An 18,542-nucleotide genomic window follows, 5' to 3' on the forward strand; every position below is an offset into this window, starting at 1 on the left:
TCCAAAAGTTGCATTTGAAATTTCCGAATTTTCAAAAATCATGTCAAACGATCTTTAATTAGATAATATTTTCGATATTGTCTCTGATTTGGACAAAGATTTTAGTAAACAGTAATTTCCATTTAAGGTGGAAACCATAAAATCCAAGAAAACAGATAATGTCATCAACATATTTCCACTTTATTATCGCTACAGACAACAGTTGATCTGCACAAGTTAATTCAAATCCAAAACCTAAAAAGAAATGAATGTTTTCTCTCACTCCACCCTTTAACCCCTCACCAAAAATTCCCTACTTTATTTTTTTCTCTTTATACTGAGACAAGAAATATAATAGAAAGGGAAAGAAACGACAGCCATGGACTCTCTCTCACCAAAATACACCAGCAATGGAGCCTAGAAAGAAAACCCAAAAGGGCAAAAACAAGAATAATCCACATTGCTGAAATTTACTACAATGGGGAAGGCAGAGGATGAGCAACCTTTGCCTAGTACGACTCTTAATACTCAGAGCGCAACTCCGAATGCAGGGAACAGTAATGGGTGCTGCTTGGGTTGCAGTAGACTACTTAGAAAGGTTGTGACTTTCAGATGTATATTTGTTTTGGTGCTCGGTGTTGCAGTACTTCTATCTGCTGTTTTTTGGCTTCCATTCTTACGTTTAGGGGGTGAGAAGCATCTGGATCTGGATTATCCAGGTTGGTATGACTATATTTCATATCCCAATTTTTATAATAGATTTGGATAGTTAATATGGCACATGAAGATCTGTGTATATGTTTTGTGATGCTAGTAAATTATGTTTGTGCAGGTCATATCTGGGTTTTTGTCTCGGGTTTGATATATTGTTGGATTTGGGATTTTTGGGGTGCTTGTTTGGGGGATTGAATTTTTGAATTTTTATGAGTGATTGAATGCTTTCTGATTTTTAGGGTTACTGAACAATTTGAGTTGTTTTTTCTCTTAAAGATTTTGGTCATAGTAAATAACAAATCGAAAACCTATGAGCTACATTCTGGATTACATCATTCATGTAATTGGGCATTTTAGTGTTGTATACTATTTGTTGATGGGATTAGATCTCTTTTCTTACCCTCTGGCTCTTCATTTTGTTTGTTGATTGGATTCCTCTTTGATTAATGGAAATGTAAATTTAAAATTTCACTGTTCTTGATGAGGTCAGATTTTACCATTGGAATGTGTAAATTCAGTGTCGTGTAGGAAACTTCTGTTATTTTCTGAATCACCCAAAACTGAAAGTTTGCTACGTGGTTGTGACTGATGTTATGTTTTTGAGTTTTCATTTCCAATTTACAGGATTAATTTTGTAGAGCTGTAGGTTCTTGAGTTGATAGATTACAAATAGTTTTGATTGTTTTTTGAGGTTTCCAGGCATAATTAGCGTGTTTAATTAACTTTTGATTGATAGATTATATCCAAGGATTTTCAGAATTTTACCACAGCTGCTGGAGATGCAAGTTCTTGCAATGCAAGCTTCAGTAACTTGGTGCTGTAGCATTTAATTGTTTTTAGCCATTCATAGATATTGTAGAAAGAATTATAATATCATTTTGTTTTCTTGCACTTGAACAACCTAATTTTTTTGTTACTTTATTTCAGTCAAGTACTCACTTCCACCTTATGCCATGCTTGAACGTTAAGAGTTACAAGATGCAACGTGGCATGCAACAGTACTTCATATGACACAAAAGAACTGAAAAGACCAATCTTCTTGAACTGAAATGTTGTAATAGGATTCAAACATATTATCACTGAGCTATGTCTAAGAAAGATTAGAAAATGTGATAAGAAATAGAGAAAAAGAATCTCCTTCTAAGACTACTAACGTACATTTTAGGACAGAACACGAAAGCTTTCATTCTTGAAATTATAGTTATGGCAGCTGTATTAATGAAATGAACTTTGTAGAAACTCAACTGTCATTCTAGATTAGACTGAGCCGCTATTTGGTTTGGATAAAAATTAGATTTTTAGTATATTTTGATAAAAATTGGTGAAATATTGCATTTGTGGTTGAAAATTTGATAATGTTGAGGGTCCCATAAAATGTATGGTTAAAAATGATTTAGGAAAAAAATAAGTTTTAAAAACTTGGTGTCAAATAAGGGCTAAATTGATCGAAGAAAAGGTTATATTATTTGTTGGGGGAAATACACCCATAATGTGCATATTATATTCAAAAAAGACATACCGATTTCCAACATTATTTACCTATTACTAAACACCCACCGTCAAATATGACATGAATGAGGTAAGGTATACATAAACAAAGCAGAAAATCCTAACAGAAGGGATTGGGATGTACGTCATACTTCACTTGCTTGATCCTCTTTGCAATCATGAGATAAAAGGAAGGTTCAATAGTTCACGATACTCATTTATTAGAATCTGCACAATGAGATACGAAGTGATGAGGTAAGATGCACCTAAACGTGGAGAAGTCTAATACGTAAAGGCAGTTGGACTCTACATCACATTCATGTGTTCGGTTCTCAATAATTTTGTATACTTGGTGGTTAGAAAGCTTTGGCCCTTTTTTAATTGCTTATGTGGCTATCTTAAACTGGTAAATCATTCATTTTCGATGTAGGAATTATAAAGCTTCAACATAATTGCATTTATTCAAAAGGTTTTGTTTGCATCCATATGACTTTCTCCACAAGATGAATAAATAGCAATTTAACTTCTTTTTGTCTAATGGTGGGGCACAAATACCATCATTTACTGAATTTTGAATATCAAAGTTGAGGGTTTAAAGACATTTTACGCTCTTCCCTGTATCTCACTCGCTTTGATTTCCAGGATTTATCTTTTTTCTCGTCATTTTGAACCTTTTTTTGTGCTTACATGGTATGTTACGACGCTTCTACCATTTTGTCTCTCTGTGATATAATTAGTAAATACCAAGTGAATAGTGAGTATTCTCTCTTGTATAATTATTGTTTTGTATAAAGCCTTATTACTTCATTTATTATGAACATCTCTCTACTATATTACTTCTAAGTTTTATGACTGCATTTGTTTGGCAAAATTTATAAATCATTTATAAATTGTCAAACTTCATTTTCAATCACATATTTTAATGGATGCACAAGTACTCTCCACTTATTCATTATTTATTTCTATCTATTTATAAATTAAACCATTTATAAATTCTTCCAAAATGGAGGCTATTATATTTCCATAAAAGCCCTGTTAGCCATTCTAGCCTATTTTGTGATGTAGTCGGGATGGCAGGGTAGAAAAAAATTTTGGTTGGCCAATATATGTTGAAGCCCCAGTTTCTTGAAGGAAAATTAAGAGAAAGACTTGAATAGGCGCCTACTCATTTGCACACTCTTAAAGTTCTTGAAAGAATTGAAACCATATAAGTTGAAAAAATTAGATAATTTCAGGGATGCAGTAGAGGCCATGTTAATAAGCTCTTAAAAACTCGACTTACAAATAACTACTTGCCAAAAGCCTACCCATCAATATATGGTAAGACACGAGGGCTTAAAGACCACCAAAATGAGCTTCAGATTCATTACAAAAGCTCATAAGAAAATCCTAGAATTCATAAAATAATCGCAATAGGTGAAATGCGTAATATAATTTTCTTATTTTTTCATGGATCAATTATTGACTGGATTGGAGGAAAACTTGCTCTCGAGTTTTGACTTTCCATAGTTATTAGATTGTCCTAGAGTTTGACTTGCGATGATCATTAGGTTGTCCTATCTACCATTTCTATTGTTTTTGCTTGTTCTTCCATCTTGTAAAATCAGATTTTCCACGTAACGAAGCTATTTTGTTTGCGATAAATTTCTGTGTAAATTATCCATGTAGTGTATCTTAAATAGTGAAGCCTGTGTGTGTACTTTTCAATATGTCTTTCAATCCAATCAGATTATATGCTTGTTCAATCGACTTGAATTAAAATAAGGGGGAAAAACTCTCTACAATCGAGATTGAACCCGAGAAAAATTAAACACTATTACTATTGAATAATGACGAGTTAATGTACCAAAAAATGTCAGCTGGAACTACTAAGAAATACGATCTGAGATACCTTAAAATAACTTGGAAAAGGAAACAAAATACCCTATTGCATACTTTCCGTTCTCCCAAGAAGTGTGCATATAAGCTATATTACTTGTCATTTATATAGATTGGCATGAACCACAAAATTAACATCCTTGCATTCTGAAGATACCTTTCCCCCTTCAGTTCACTATATATTCCCATATCTATTTCTCAAGCATATGCACGTATCTTACAATTTGTGCTTGTTACTTATTAGAATTAATTTTCATGCCAAATAATGAGTCATATTGAACAACTGCTGGATTCACTTTATCTGTTAATTGGGGACTATTATCTACTCATAGTTCAGTTCTTTAGGTAGTTCAATTTATTTTTCTTAGTGTACAAAAAGATGGGTAGGTCAAGGATTATGACTCATTTGCAGAGTTGGCTGATGAATGTCAAACCAGAGAGAGCGCTGTGGATTCTTTTAATACATGATTTTTGGGGAATTATAAAAACTTGAAGTAATGCAAAATTTTAGGCTATAAATTCGATCACGCTAGTCAGCAGTTGTAATATGAGCATGGAAGTCAAGGTAGGCCACAAATGGGCGTTTAGCTGAATTTCCAACCACTGCTTATGGTAGTTAGATGGTTCAAAAGTTTGTTGTTTTCGGATTGTAATTTGTGAATACTTTGTGCTGAAGACTAAATGATATACATGAGATTTTCTGTACCAGCTTGAGCTTTTAGATTAAGTGGTTCTATATCATTAATTAGGCTCAATAAGGCTAGACGAGATTTAAACGATATATATGTGACTTTATCTAACAACTTAAGCTTTTAGATAAAGTGGTTTTACACATAACTATTTTATTTATCATTAATTAGAATCAACAAGGCTACTTCTATTTAAGATCGTCTTTATGAATTCTGTGTTTCAAATGCGGAAGGTTTCCGAAACATAGTATAATCTGGACCACTGGCTCATCTCATTTTAGGCATTTGGCCTCTTTGACATTTTTGTTTGATATTCTCAGGTCATGATATAGTGGCAAGTTTTATGATTAAGAAGCCATCTTCTTTTCTCGACAACTATGTCATACAACTCGAGAATGATATTTTTGCATTAATAAGTTTCCCCACAACAAAAGTACGGACAGTTCTCTCTCTCTCATCCAGTTTTAACTTTGTTGCTGTTTTTTATTATTTGTATTGATTCTTGCTCTCTCGGTAATGTAGTTATCTTCTATGACAGGTGGAAATAATAAATTTCACACCAGCTGGATCAAACACGACGAATGTAGTGTTTGCTGTTGAATCTGATGTAACAACCCGCAGTTTAATAAGAGCTTCTTTTGTCTCCATGGTTATACATCCATCGTACCTGCATTTGACTCCATCCTTGTTTGGGGATCCTTTTTCTTTCGAGGTGCTCAAATTTAAAGGAGGGATTACTGCTAGTCCTAATCAGAAGGCATTCCTTTTGCAGAAAGTTCAGATCCGTTTCAACTTCACTTTGAACTTTTCCATCGATGAATTACTGAATAATTTCTATGAACTTACCAGCCAACTGAAGTCAGGCTTACATCTTGCTACTTATGAGGTCCGATAATGTTAATTCTTTTTCTTTTTCACCATGACGATTATTGTTTTATCGTCCAGTGAAGCATATGTGTGCTTTCTATTTTTTATTTACTGAGTCATGTTTGGTCAAGCTTGAAGTTACGTAAACTTTAAAGATATGCAAAATCTTCTCTGGAAATGTGATTAAATTCATGAACATCACTAATTTTAAAACTATGTATGTGTGATTGATGATATTTCCTTTGAGTTTGTGATGATTCTGTACAACTAATAATCTTCTTTGGCTTGTTTTCTGCAATGCAGAACTTGTACCTTAGCCTGACAAATCTGAAAGGTTCAACAATGGTTCCACCCACTACGGTTGACACGCAAGTTGTTTTGGCAGTGGGACTTAATCCCTCGAAATCCAGGTTAAAGCAGTTGGCTAAAACCATCACCAATTCTCATACCAAAAATCTTGGACTAAATAACACTGTATTTGGTCGGGTTAAGCAAGTTCGTCTTTCATCTATGTCCATCAATGTTACCTCACCATCACCATCACCGTCTCCGTCTCCGTCTCCATATCCTCTGCCCCCATCCCACCACCATCACCACCATCACCACCGACACCATCACGATCCTAGTCGTGCTCCTGGTATTTCACCTGCACCATCAACAGGTGAAAGTGGACCTGTAACAGGAAAAGAATCACCCGAGCCTGCACCCGTGTCTGCACTAGCACCAGGGAAGAGTCAAGTGGCGAAGCCTCCTGGTTGTCATTTTGGTTACAAAAATAGGTTTCCCCGAAAACCCAATGAGGGTTATCATATGAGACCTACGGCATCTCCGGTTTATGCACCAAGTGTTACTCCTTCACAACCACCTCAGCAATTTGATCCACCGATACCTGATGTACCTCCAGTTCCTGCTACAAGCCCATCATCAAATGTAGCTTATAATCATAATCACCCCCCATCAAAGAGTGATCATGCAGGGCCTCCAGATAAACTGCCATTAGTTTCACCTGCACTCTCTCCATGTGAGTAATTGTTTCTTTGGATGTTAAGACAAGTATGTCTCTATTCCGTGTGGGCAATAGTTTTAATAATGTGGTGATTGTTTCTTTTCGCTCTTTTGAACCATTACATTTCTTTTGCAGCCTCTGCAGGTACCTTTTCCTCCAGTTTATGGGCTTTTCCGCTGTTCCTACTCTTCACGCATTTGTGGCAGCAGAGAATGTGAAGCGTTTTTGTTGTGGCAATTCGAAAACAGTGAAACTTGTCCCTGTAATATCATCTCACCCGAATTAAACAGAGGAACAGGAGGAATTTTGCAAGTGAGAGCAGTGCCAAAAGGGCGCAACTCACAAGTGGTTAAGAAACTATATTACTGTTTTGGGCATGTAAATATTTGTTTGTATTATCGACGGCTAAATGCATTCGGGTCAAAGTCACAGAGGTGACGGGCCTGTGATGACATGTTACGCCGCCTTATTGTGTATGATATCACTTCTACATAAATTCGAGGGAAAATTGTAATACATCACTCTGTTTTGTTGATGTTCTCTTGTAAGTCCCATGATTATTGATACCAACAAGGGCGAAGTACGATCACGATATATAGGCCCCAAGTAACTGCACAACAAAATAGGGTCTGACTCTTAGGATAGCAGATCATCTAGGTGGATCGTTGTGGTCTGTAGTACAATTTTTGATGTTAAGGATTTTCAGAAGAGACAATAGCAGAGCATATCGATATAACTACTCTCGATTTAACTGAACATTGTTAAAGGAAGGTGTAATCAAATTTAACTTAATTGTTCGGTGAGGGCATCCGTAGAACTTGTTATACATGTACCTGTGAAAATTGGATTTAGACGTAAATAAGTGACCATATGAATTGAATTCAAGACATTCATTTAGTTCGATACTATGTTGAACCACTTCATCAATTAAAATATATAAACCTTTTTATTTAAAATCTATCTTCGACAATTTGATCAACTGGTTGGCCGGATGCAGATGAAACCAATATGCTCAATTTATACAAATTGGATATTTGGCTTGTTGACATTTGCACGTGCTCCGGTTTAAGCATGTACTTTGATTCATTTAAGCCACATCTTTGTCACTTCACTAACGAAGGGTTCGAGTGGAACAGAACAAACGATGTCGAGCTAAGAGCACCTTCATTCCTATTTTGTTGGTTGGTTAATTGGGCACATTAACGTACCAAATAAATTTGGCGAATATTTGTGGATTGCAAGTTTCTTTTCTTTTTATTCCCAATATTCTATGTCCGAGAATACACTGAAAAATACTTGAGAATAGACCATTGAAAAGTAATATCAAGATTCCAAAGAGCAAGAAACACAAAATTCTAAATTGGCCATAAATCACAAAAACTTTGATTCCTTTCCTCATTTGATAAATGACCTAATGGTCTGGTCCTTGTGCAAATATGCAAAACAAAGACCTTTTTTTTGGGCAATAGAGAAGGGATGCACGACTCTTTATCAACTTGAACGCAAAAGTTGTTAGACAGAATATATAAAATCATATTTAGTAAATGAAGAATATAAAGAAAATTATTACAATAAGAGTGTGTTTGATTGACAAGGAAAATATCACCTAGAAAAGAAAATATTTTCCATCTTTTGTGGAAAATAAAAACCACCTCTACCCAAGGAAAATATTTTCCTTAAAAACAAGGAAAATTAGGCATATTTTCAAAAGTTGGAAAATGTTTTCCATGGAAAAAAATAGCAATCAAACACTTCAAGTAGGAATTTGGGTGGAAAACTGATATTTTCCATGGAAAATAAATGTAATCAAACACACCCTAATAGATTACGGAATTGCAAATAAAATTATCTCAATGATAAATTTATGGAGATCGAATTACAAGATTCGATCCCTCACTTAAGTGTTCAAACTTCAAAGTTTATTTAAAATATGTCTATCAGGATACAATAGCGAAACCAATATCAAGTAGAGCACCAAGCTTTTGCACGACAAATTGAATTTTGCGTGAACACTACTAAGGGACCAAACTTTGAATCCACAATTGTGCCTGCAAGACTTGCTTGCAGACAAGTTGAATGTCCTGAGATGCAACTCCCCTTGCACACGAATGAGAGAGCATCTATGCTATATAAGCTTACACCTTCATAAAATGTAGTCATTTATAATCGAGTATTTGCCTAATCATTTTAAAAATGTGGGATAAACTTCTGTAACTTTCCCTTCAATATTTTTCAACTTCAATGGGTGCTCTTGAACTTTAATTTTTTATTCACCCAAGCGTCATTTTGAGCATGCAAATATATACTTTCGAAGTTCTTATTTTGGAGAACACAAATTTACTTTAATCTTCCTAAAAAAATGAAATGGGCCGCACTCAAAATTATGCCAAAATACGTTAATTTCGAACAATCTACTACATGAATGAAAATTGATAGAGACCACGGAAAATACAAAGAGAAAGTGATAAAGTTCAATGGTCAAAACTTGCATAGATAATTATGTATTATACTTTGGATGTACCTCTATGAAAGTATATTTATTTTACTAGTTGATTAGTAGACATGATATTTATCGTTGAGCATGTTTCCTCATGTTTCCATTTACCATGTGACGAGTAAAATAAAATATATTACTTTCAATTAAACAATATTATGAAAGTAGGGTAGTGACTTAGGACTCGTTAGATATGACTTTTACTTTTGCTTTCCCTTCCTATAGAAGACTTTTTGTAGAAAGCTAGCTTAATTTTTGTTTGAAAACTAATTTTTAAAAATATTTTCTATTTTATAAGTGTTTTTAGAGCAATTCACGTCGAACCTTTTTCTCTTGAAGTTATTCAAAATAAAAGAAATATTTTCATAAATTAGTCAAACTGATCCAAAAGTTGCATTTGAAATTTCCGAATTTTCAAAAATCATGTCAAACGATCTTTAATTAGATAATATTTTCGATATTGTCTCTGATTTGGACAAAGATTTTAGTAAACAGTAATTTCCATTTAAGGTGGAAACCATAAAATCCAAGAAAACAGATAATGTCATCAACATATTTCCACTTTATTATCGCTACAGACAACAGTTGATCTGCACAAGTTAATTCAAATCCAAACCCTAAAAAGAAATGAATGTTTTCTCTCACTCCACCCTTTAACCCCTCACCAAAAATTCCCTACTTTATTTTTTTCTCTTTATAGAGAGACAAGAAATATAATAGAAAGGGAAAGAAACGACAGCCATGGACTCTCTCTCACCAAAATACACCAGCAATGGAGCCTAGAAAGAAAACCCAAAAGGGCAAAAACAAGAATAATCCACATTGCTGAAATTTACTACAATGGGGAAGGCAGAGGATGAGCAACCTTTGCCTAGTACGACTCTTAATACTCAGAGCGCAACTCCGAATGCAGGGAACAGTAATGGGTGCTGCTTGGGTTGCAGTAGACTACTTAGAAAGGTTGTGACTTTCAGATGTATATTTGTTTTGGTGCTCGGTGTTGCAGTACTTCTATCTGCTGTTTTTTGGCTTCCATTCTTACGTTTAGGGGGTGAGAAGCATCTGGATCTGGATTATCCAGGTTGGTATGACTATATTTCATATCCCAATTTTTATAATAGATTTGGATAGTTAATATGGCACATGAAGATCTGTGTATATGTTTTGTGATGCTAGTAAATTATGTTTGTGCAGGTCATATCTGGGTTTTTGTCTCGGGTTTGATATATTGTTGGATTTGGGATTTTTGGGGTGCTTGTTTGGGGGATTGAATTTTTGAATTTTTATGAGTGATTGAATGCTTTCTTATTTTTAGGGTTACTGAACAATTTGAGTTGTTTTTTCTCTTAAAGATTTTGGTCATAGTAAATAACAAATCGAAAACCTATGAGCTACATTCTGGATTACATCATACATGTAATTGGGCATTTTAGTGTTGTATACTATTTGTCGATGGGATTAGATCTCTTTTCTTACCCTCTGGCTCTTCATTTTGTTTGTTGATTGGATTCCTCTTTGATTAATGGAAATGTAAATTTAAAATTTCACTGTTCTTGATGAGGTCAGATTTTACCATTGGAATGTGTAAATTCAGTGTCGTGTAGGAAACTTCTGTTATTTTCTGAATCACCCAAAACTGAAAGTTTGCTACGTGGTTGTGACTGATGTTATGTTTTTGAGTTTTCATTTCCAATTTACAGGATTAATTTTGTAGAGCTGTAGGTTCTTGAGTTGATAGATTAAAAATAGTTTTGATTGTTATTGGAGGTTTCCAGGCATAATTAGCGTGTTTAATTAACTTTTGATTGATAGATTATATCCAAGGATTTTCAGAATTTTACCACAGCTGCTGGAGATACAAGTTCTTGCAATGCAAGCTTCAGTAACTTGGTGCTGTAGCATTTAATTGTTTTTAGCCATTCAAAGATATTGTAGAAAGAATTATAATATCATTTTGTTTTCTTGCACTTGAACAACCTAATTTTTTTGTTACTTTATTTCAGTCAAGTACTCACTTCCACCTTATGCCATGCTTGAACGTTAAGAGTTACAAGATGCAATGTGGCATGCAACAGTACTTCATATGACACAATAGAACTGAAAAGACCAATCTTCTTGAACTGAAATGTTGTAATAGGATTCAAACATATTATCACTGAGCTATGTCTAAGAAAGATTAGAAAATGTAATAAGAAATGGAGAAAAAGAATCTCCTTCTAAGACTACTAACGTACATTTTAGGACAGAACACGAAAGCTTTCATTCTTGAAATTATAGTTATGGCAGCTGTATTAATGAAATTAACTTTGTAAAAACTCAACTGTCATTCTAGATTAGACTAAACTGCTATTTGGTTTGGATAAAAATTAGATTTTTAGTATATTTTGATAAAAGTTGGTGAAATATTGCATTTGTGGTTGAAAATTTGATAATGTTGAGGGTCCCATAAAATGCATGGTTAAAAATGATTTAGGAAAAAAAATGAGTTTTATCAAATAAGGGCTAAATTGATCGAAGAAAAGGTTATATTATTTGTTGGGGGTAATACACCCATAATGTGCATATTATATTCAAAAGAGACGTACCGATTTCCAACATTATTTACCTATTACTAAACACCCACCGTCAAATATGACATGAATGAGGTAAGGTATACATAAACAAAGCAGAAAATCCTAACAAAAGGGATTGGAATGTACGTCATACTTCACTTGCTTGATCCTCTTTGCAATCATGAGATAAAAGGAAGGTTCAATAGTTCATGATACTCATTTATTAGAATCTGCACAATGAGATACGAAGTGATGAGGTAAGATGCACCTAAATGTGGAGAAGTCTAATACGTAAAGGCGGTTGGACTCTACATCACATTCATGTGTTCGGTTCTCAATAATTTTGTATACTTGGTGGTTAGAAAGCTTTGGCCCTTTTTAAGTGCTTATGTGGCTATCTTAAACTGGTAAATCATTCATTTTTGATGTTGGAATTATAAAGCTTCAACATAATTGCATTTATTCAAAAGGTTTTGTTTGCATCCATATGACTTGCTCCACAAGATGAATAAATAGCAATTTAACTTCTTTTTGTCTAATGGTGGGGCACAAATACCATCATTTACTGAATTTTGAATATCAAAGTTGAGGGTTTAAAGACATTTTACGCTCTTCCCTATATCTCACTTGCTTTGATTTCCAGGATTTATCTTTTTTCTCGTCATTTTGAACCTTTTTTTGTGCTTACATGGTATGTTACGACGCTTCTACCATTGTCTCTTTGTGATATAATTAGTAAATACCAAGTGAATAGTGAGTATTCTCTCTTGTATAATTATTGTTTTGTATAAAGCCTTATTACTTCTTCATTTATTATGAACATCTCTCTACTATATTACTTCTAAGTTTTATGACTGCATTTGTTTGGCAAAATTTATAAATCATTTATAAATTGTCAAACTTCATTTCAATCACATATTTTAATGGATCTACAAGTACTCTCCACTTATTCATTATTTATTTCTATCTATTTATAAATTAAACCATTTATAAATTCTTCCAAAATGGAGGCTATTATATTTCCATAAAAGCCCTGTTAGCCATTCTAGCCTATTTTGTGATGTAGTTGGGATGGCAGGGTAGAAAAAAATTTTGATTGGCCAATATATGATGAAGCCCCAGTTTCTTGAAGGAAAATTAAGAGAAAGACTTGAATAGGCGCCTACTCATTTGCACACTCTTAAAGTTCTTGAAAGAATTAAAACCATATAAGTTGAAAAAATTAGATAATTTCAGGGATGCAGTAGAGGCCATGTTAATAAGCTCTTAAAAACTCGACTTACAAATAACTACTTGCCAAAAGCCTACCCATCAATATATGGTAAGACATGAGGGCTTAAATACCACCAAAATGAGCTTCAGATTCATTACAAAAGCTCATAAGAAAATCCTAGAATTCATAAAATAATCGCAATAGGTGAAATGCGTAATATAATTTTCTTATTTTTTCATGGATCAATTATTGACTGGATTGGAGAAAACTTGCTCTGGAGTTTTGACTTTCCACAGTTATTAGATTGTCCTAGAGTTTTGACTTCCGATGATTATTAGGTTGTCCTATCTACCATTTCCATTGTTTTTGCTTGTTCTTCCATCTTGTAAAATCAGATTTTCCATGTAACGAAGCTATTTTGTTTGCGATAAATTTCTGTGTAAATTATCCATGTAGTGTATCTTAAATAGTGAAGCCTGTGTGTGTACTTTTCAATATGTCTTTCAATCTAATCAGATTATATGCTTGTTCAATCGACTTGAATTAAAATAAGGGGGAAAAACTCTCTACAATCAAGATTGAACCCGAGAAAAATTAAACACTATTACTATTGAATAATGACGAGTTAATGTACCAAAAAATACGTCAGCTGGAACTACTAAGAAATACGATCTGAGATACCTTAAAATAACTTGGAAAAGGAAACAAAATACCCTATTGCATACTTTCCGTTCTCCCAAGAAGTGTGCATATAAGCTATATTACTTGTCATTTATATAGATTGGCATGAACCACAAAACTAACATCCCTGCATTCTGAAGATACCTTTCCCCCTTCAGTTCACTATATATTCCCATATCTATTTCTCAAGCATATGCACGTATCTTACAATTTGTGCTTGTTACTTATTAGAATTAATTTTCATGCCTAATAATGAGTCATATTGAACAACTGCTGGATTCACTTTATCTGTTAATTGGGGACTATTATCTACTCATAGTTCAGTTCTTTAGGTATTTCAATTTATTTTTCTTAGTGTACAAAAAGATGGGTAGGTCAAGGATTATGACTCATTTGCAGAGTTGGCTGATGAATGTCAAACCAGAGAGAGCGCTGTGGATTCTTTTAATACATGATTTTTGGGGAATTATAAAAACTTGAAGTAATGCAAGATTTTAGGCTATAAATTCGATCACGCTAGTGGGCAGTTGTAATATGAGCATGGAAGTCAAGGTAGGCCACAAATGGGCGTTTAGCTGAATTTCCAACCACTGCTTATGGTAGTTAGATGGTTCAAAAGTTTGTTATTTTCGGATTGTAATTTGTGAATACTTTGTGCTGAAGACTAAATGATATACATGAGATTTTCTGTACCAGCTTGAGCTTTTAGATTAAGTGGTTCTACACACGGCTATTTTATTTATCATTAATTAGGCTCAATAAGGCTAGACAAGATTTAAATGATATATATGTGACTTTATCTAACAACTTTAGCTTTTAGATAAAGTGGTTTTACACATGACTATTTTATTTATCATTAATTAGAATCAACAAGGCTACTTCTATTTAAGATCGTCTTTATGAATTCTGTGTTGCAAATGCGGAAGGTTTCGGAAACATAGTATAATCTGGACCACTGGCTCATCTCATTTTGGGCATTTGGCCTCTTTGACATTTTTGTTTGATATTCTCAGGTCATGATATAGTGGCAAGTTTTATGATTAAGAAGCCATCTTCTTTTCTCGACAACTATGTCATACAACTCGAGAATGATATTTTTGCATTAATAAGTTTCCCCACAACAAAAGTACGGACAGTTCTCTCTCTCTTTCTCTCATCCAGTTTTAACTTTGTTGCTGTTTTTTATTATTTGTATTGATTCTTGCTCTCTCGGTAATGTAATCTTCTATGACAGGTGGAAATAATAAAATTCACACCAGCTGGATCAAACACGACGAATGTAGTGTTTGCTGTTGAATCTGATGTAACAACCCGCAGTTTAATAAGAGCTTCTTTTGTCTCCATGGTTATACATCCATCGTACCTGCATTTGACTCCATCCTTGTTTGGGGATCCTTTTTCTTTCGAGGTGCTCAAATTTAAAGGAGGGATTACTGCTAGTCCTAATCAGAAGGCATTCCTTTTGCAGAAAGTTCAGATCCGTTTCAACTTCACTTTGAACTTTTCCATCGATGAATTACTGAATAATTTCTATGAACTTACCAGCCAACTGAAGTCAGGCTTACATCTTGCTACTTATGAGGTCCGATAATGTTAATTCTTTTTCTTTTTCACCATGAAGATTATTGTTTTATCGTCAAGTGAAGCATATGTGTGCTTTCTATCTTTTATTTACTGAGTCATGTTTGGTCAAACTTGAAGTTACGTAAACTTTAAAGATATGCAAAATCTTCTCTGGAAATGTGATTAAATTCATGAACATCACTAATTTTGAAACTATGTATGTGTGATTGATGATATTTCCTTTGAGTTTGTGATGATTCTGTACAACTAATAATCTTCTTTGGCTTGTTTTCTGCAATGCAGAACTTGTACCTTAGCCTGACAAATCTGAAAGGTTCAACAATGGTTCCACCCACTACGGTTGACACGCAAGTTGTTTTGGCAGTGGGACTTAATCCCTCGAAATCCAGGTTAAAGCAGTTGGCTAAAACCATCACCAATTCTCATACCAAAAATCTTGGACTAAATAACACTGTATTTGGTCGGGTTAAGCAAGTTCGTCTTTCATCTATGTCCATCAATGTTACCTCACCATCACCATCACCGTCTCCGTCTCCATATCCTCTGCCCCCATCCCACCACCATCACCACCATCACCACCGACACCATCACGATCCTAGTCGTGCTCCTGGTATTTCACCTGCACCATCAACAGGTGAAAGTGGACCTGTAACTGGAAAAGAATCACCCGAGCCTGCACCCGTGCCTGCACCAGCACCAGCACTAGCACCAGGGAAGAGTCAAGTGGCGAAGCCTCCTGGTTGTCATTTTGGTTACAAAAATAGGTTTCCCCGAAAACCCAATGAGGGTTATCATATGAGACCTACGGCATCTCCGGTTTATGCACCAAGTGTTACTCCTTCACAATCGCCTCAGCAATTTGATCCACCGATACCTGATGTACCTCCAGTTCCTGCTACAAGCCCATCATCAAATGTAGCTTATAATCATAATAACCCCCCATCAAAGAGTGATCATGCAGGGCCTCCAGATGAACTGCCATTAGTTTCACCTGCACTCTCTCCATGTGAGTAATTGTTTCTTTGGATGTTAAGACAAGTATGTCTCTATTCCGTGTGGGCAATAGTTTTAATAATGTGGTGATTGTTTCTTTTCGCTCTTTTGAACCATTACATTTCTTTTGCAGCCTCTGCAGGTACCTTTTCCTCCAGTTTATGGGCTTTTCCGCTGTTCCTACTCTTCACGCATTTGTGGCAGCAGAGAATGTGAAGCGTTTTTGTTGTGGCAATTCGAAAACAGTGAAACTTGTCCCTGTAATATCATCTCACCCGAATTAAACAGAGGAACAGGAGGAATTTTGCAAGTGAGAGCAGTGCCAAAAGGGCGCAACTCACAAGTGGTTAAGAAACTATATTACTGTTTTGGGCATGTAAATATTTGTTTGTATTATCGACGGCTAAATGCATTCGGGTCAAAGTCACAGAGGTGACGGGCCTGTGATGACATGTTACGCCGCCTTATTGTGTATGATATCACTTCTACATAAATTCGAGGGAAAATTGTAATACATCACTCTGTTTTGTTGATGTTCTCTTGTAAGTCCCATGATTATTGATACCAACAAGGGCGAAGTACGATCACGATATATAGGCCCCAAGTAACTGCACAACAAAATAGGGTCTGACTCTTAGGATAGCAGATCATCTTGGTGGATCGTTGTGGTCTGTAGTACAATTTTTGATGTTAAGGATTTTCAAAAGAGACAATAGCAGAGCATATTGATATAACTACTCTCGATTTAACTGAACATTGTTAAAGGAAGATGTGTAATCAAATTTGTCTTAATTGTTCGGTGAGGGCATCCGTAGAACTTGTTATACATGTACCAGTGAAAATTGGATTTAGACGTAAATAAGTGACCATATGAATTGAATTCAAGACAGTCGTTTAGTTTGATACTATGTTGAACCACTTTATCAATTAAAATATACAAACGTCTTTATTTAAAATCTATCTTCAACAATTTGATCAATTGGTTGGCCGGATGCAGATGAAACCAATAAGCTCAATTTATACAAATTGGACATTTGGCCTGTTGACAGTTGCACGTGCTCTGGTTTAAGCATGTACTTTGATTTTCATTTAAGCCACGTCTTTGTCACTTCACAAACGAAGGGTTCGAGTGGAACAGAACAAACGATGTCAAGCCAAGAGCACTTTCATTTCTATTTTGTTGGTCGGTTAATTGGGCACATTAACGTACCAAATAAATTTGGTGAATATTTGTGGGTTGCGAGTTTCTTTTCTTTTTATTCCCAATATTCTATGTCCAGGAATACACTGAAAAATACTTGAGAATAGACCATTGAAAAGTAATATCAAGATTCCAAAGAGCAAGAAAAACAAAATTCTAAATTGGCCATAAATCACAAAAACTTTGATTCCTTTCCTCATTTGATAATGACCTAATGGTCAGGTCCTTGTGCAAATATACAAAACAAAGACCTTTTTTTCGGTAATTTAGAAGTGATGCATGACTTTTTATCAACTTGAACGCGAAAGTTGTTAGACAGAATATATAAAATCATATTTAGTAAATGAAGAATATAAAGAAAATTATTACAATAATAGATTACGGAATTGCAAATAAAATTATCTCAATGATAAATTTATGGAGATCGAATTACAAGATTCGATCCCTCACTTAAGTGTTCAAACTTCAAAGTTTATTTAAAATATGTCTATCAGGATACAATAGCGAAACCAATATCAAGTAGAGCACCAAGCTTTTGCACGACAAATTGAATTTTGCGTGAACACTACTAAGGGACCAAACTTTGAATCCACAATTGTGCCTGCAAGACTTGCTTGCAGACAAGTTGAATGTCCTGAGATGCAACTCCCCTTGCACACGAATGAGAGAGCATCTATGCTATATAAGCTTACACCTTCATAAAATGTAGTCATTTATAATCGAGTATTTGCCTAATCATTTTTAAAATGTGGGATAAACTTCTGTAACTTTCCCTTCAATATTTTTCAACTTCAATGGGCGCTCTTGAACTTTAATTTTTTATTCACCCAAACGTCATTTTGAGCATGCAAATAGATACTTTCGATGTTCTTGTTTTGGAGAACACAAATTAACTTTAATCTTCCTAAGAGAATGAAATGGGCCGCACTCAAAATTATGCCAAAATACGTTAATTTCGAACAATCTACTACACGAATGAAAATTGATAGAGACCAAGGAAAATACAAAGAGATAGTGATAAAGTTCAATGGTCGAAACTTGCATAGATAATTATGTATTATACTTTGGATGTACCTCTATGAAAGTATATTTATTTTACTAGTTGATTAGTAGACATGAGGTCTATGAACTTTTTTGCTTTTATGTAAATGACGATATATCTCACAGACAAATATTACCTAACACAATTTAGTTCTCATTGTT

At 34.5% G+C, this 18,542-nt stretch overlaps 2 protein-coding genes across 2 annotated transcripts; both read left to right on the top strand.

Annotated features, from left to right (window-relative positions):
- The first annotated feature begins 209 nt into the window (after positions 1 to 209).
- On the top strand, positions 210 to 7,156 carry LOC111399918. The gene is made up of 5 exons (XM_023027401.1): positions 210 to 698; positions 5,069 to 5,181; positions 5,287 to 5,634; positions 5,919 to 6,636; positions 6,757 to 7,156. The coding sequence occupies exons 1-5, from the start codon at positions 458 to 460 to the stop codon at positions 6,837 to 6,839; spliced, it is 1,503 nt and encodes a 500-aa protein (XP_022883169.1). The 5' UTR covers positions 210 to 457; the 3' UTR covers positions 6,840 to 7,156.
- A 2,532-nt stretch (positions 7,157 to 9,688) lies between these two features.
- Positions 9,689 to 16,671, top strand: LOC111399599. Its single transcript, XM_023027002.1, has 5 exons — positions 9,689 to 10,196; positions 14,575 to 14,687; positions 14,796 to 15,143; positions 15,428 to 16,151; positions 16,272 to 16,671. The coding sequence occupies exons 1-5, from the start codon at positions 9,956 to 9,958 to the stop codon at positions 16,352 to 16,354; spliced, it is 1,509 nt and encodes a 502-aa protein (XP_022882770.1). The 5' UTR covers positions 9,689 to 9,955; the 3' UTR covers positions 16,355 to 16,671.
- The last annotated feature ends 1,871 nt before the right edge of the window (positions 16,672 to 18,542 follow it).

Source organism: Olea europaea, chromosome 9 (assembly GCF_002742605.1).
Source record: "Olea europaea var. sylvestris chromosome 9, O_europaea_v1, whole genome shotgun sequence".
In the NCBI taxonomy this organism is placed as follows: Eukaryota; Viridiplantae; Streptophyta; class Magnoliopsida; order Lamiales; family Oleaceae; genus Olea; species Olea europaea.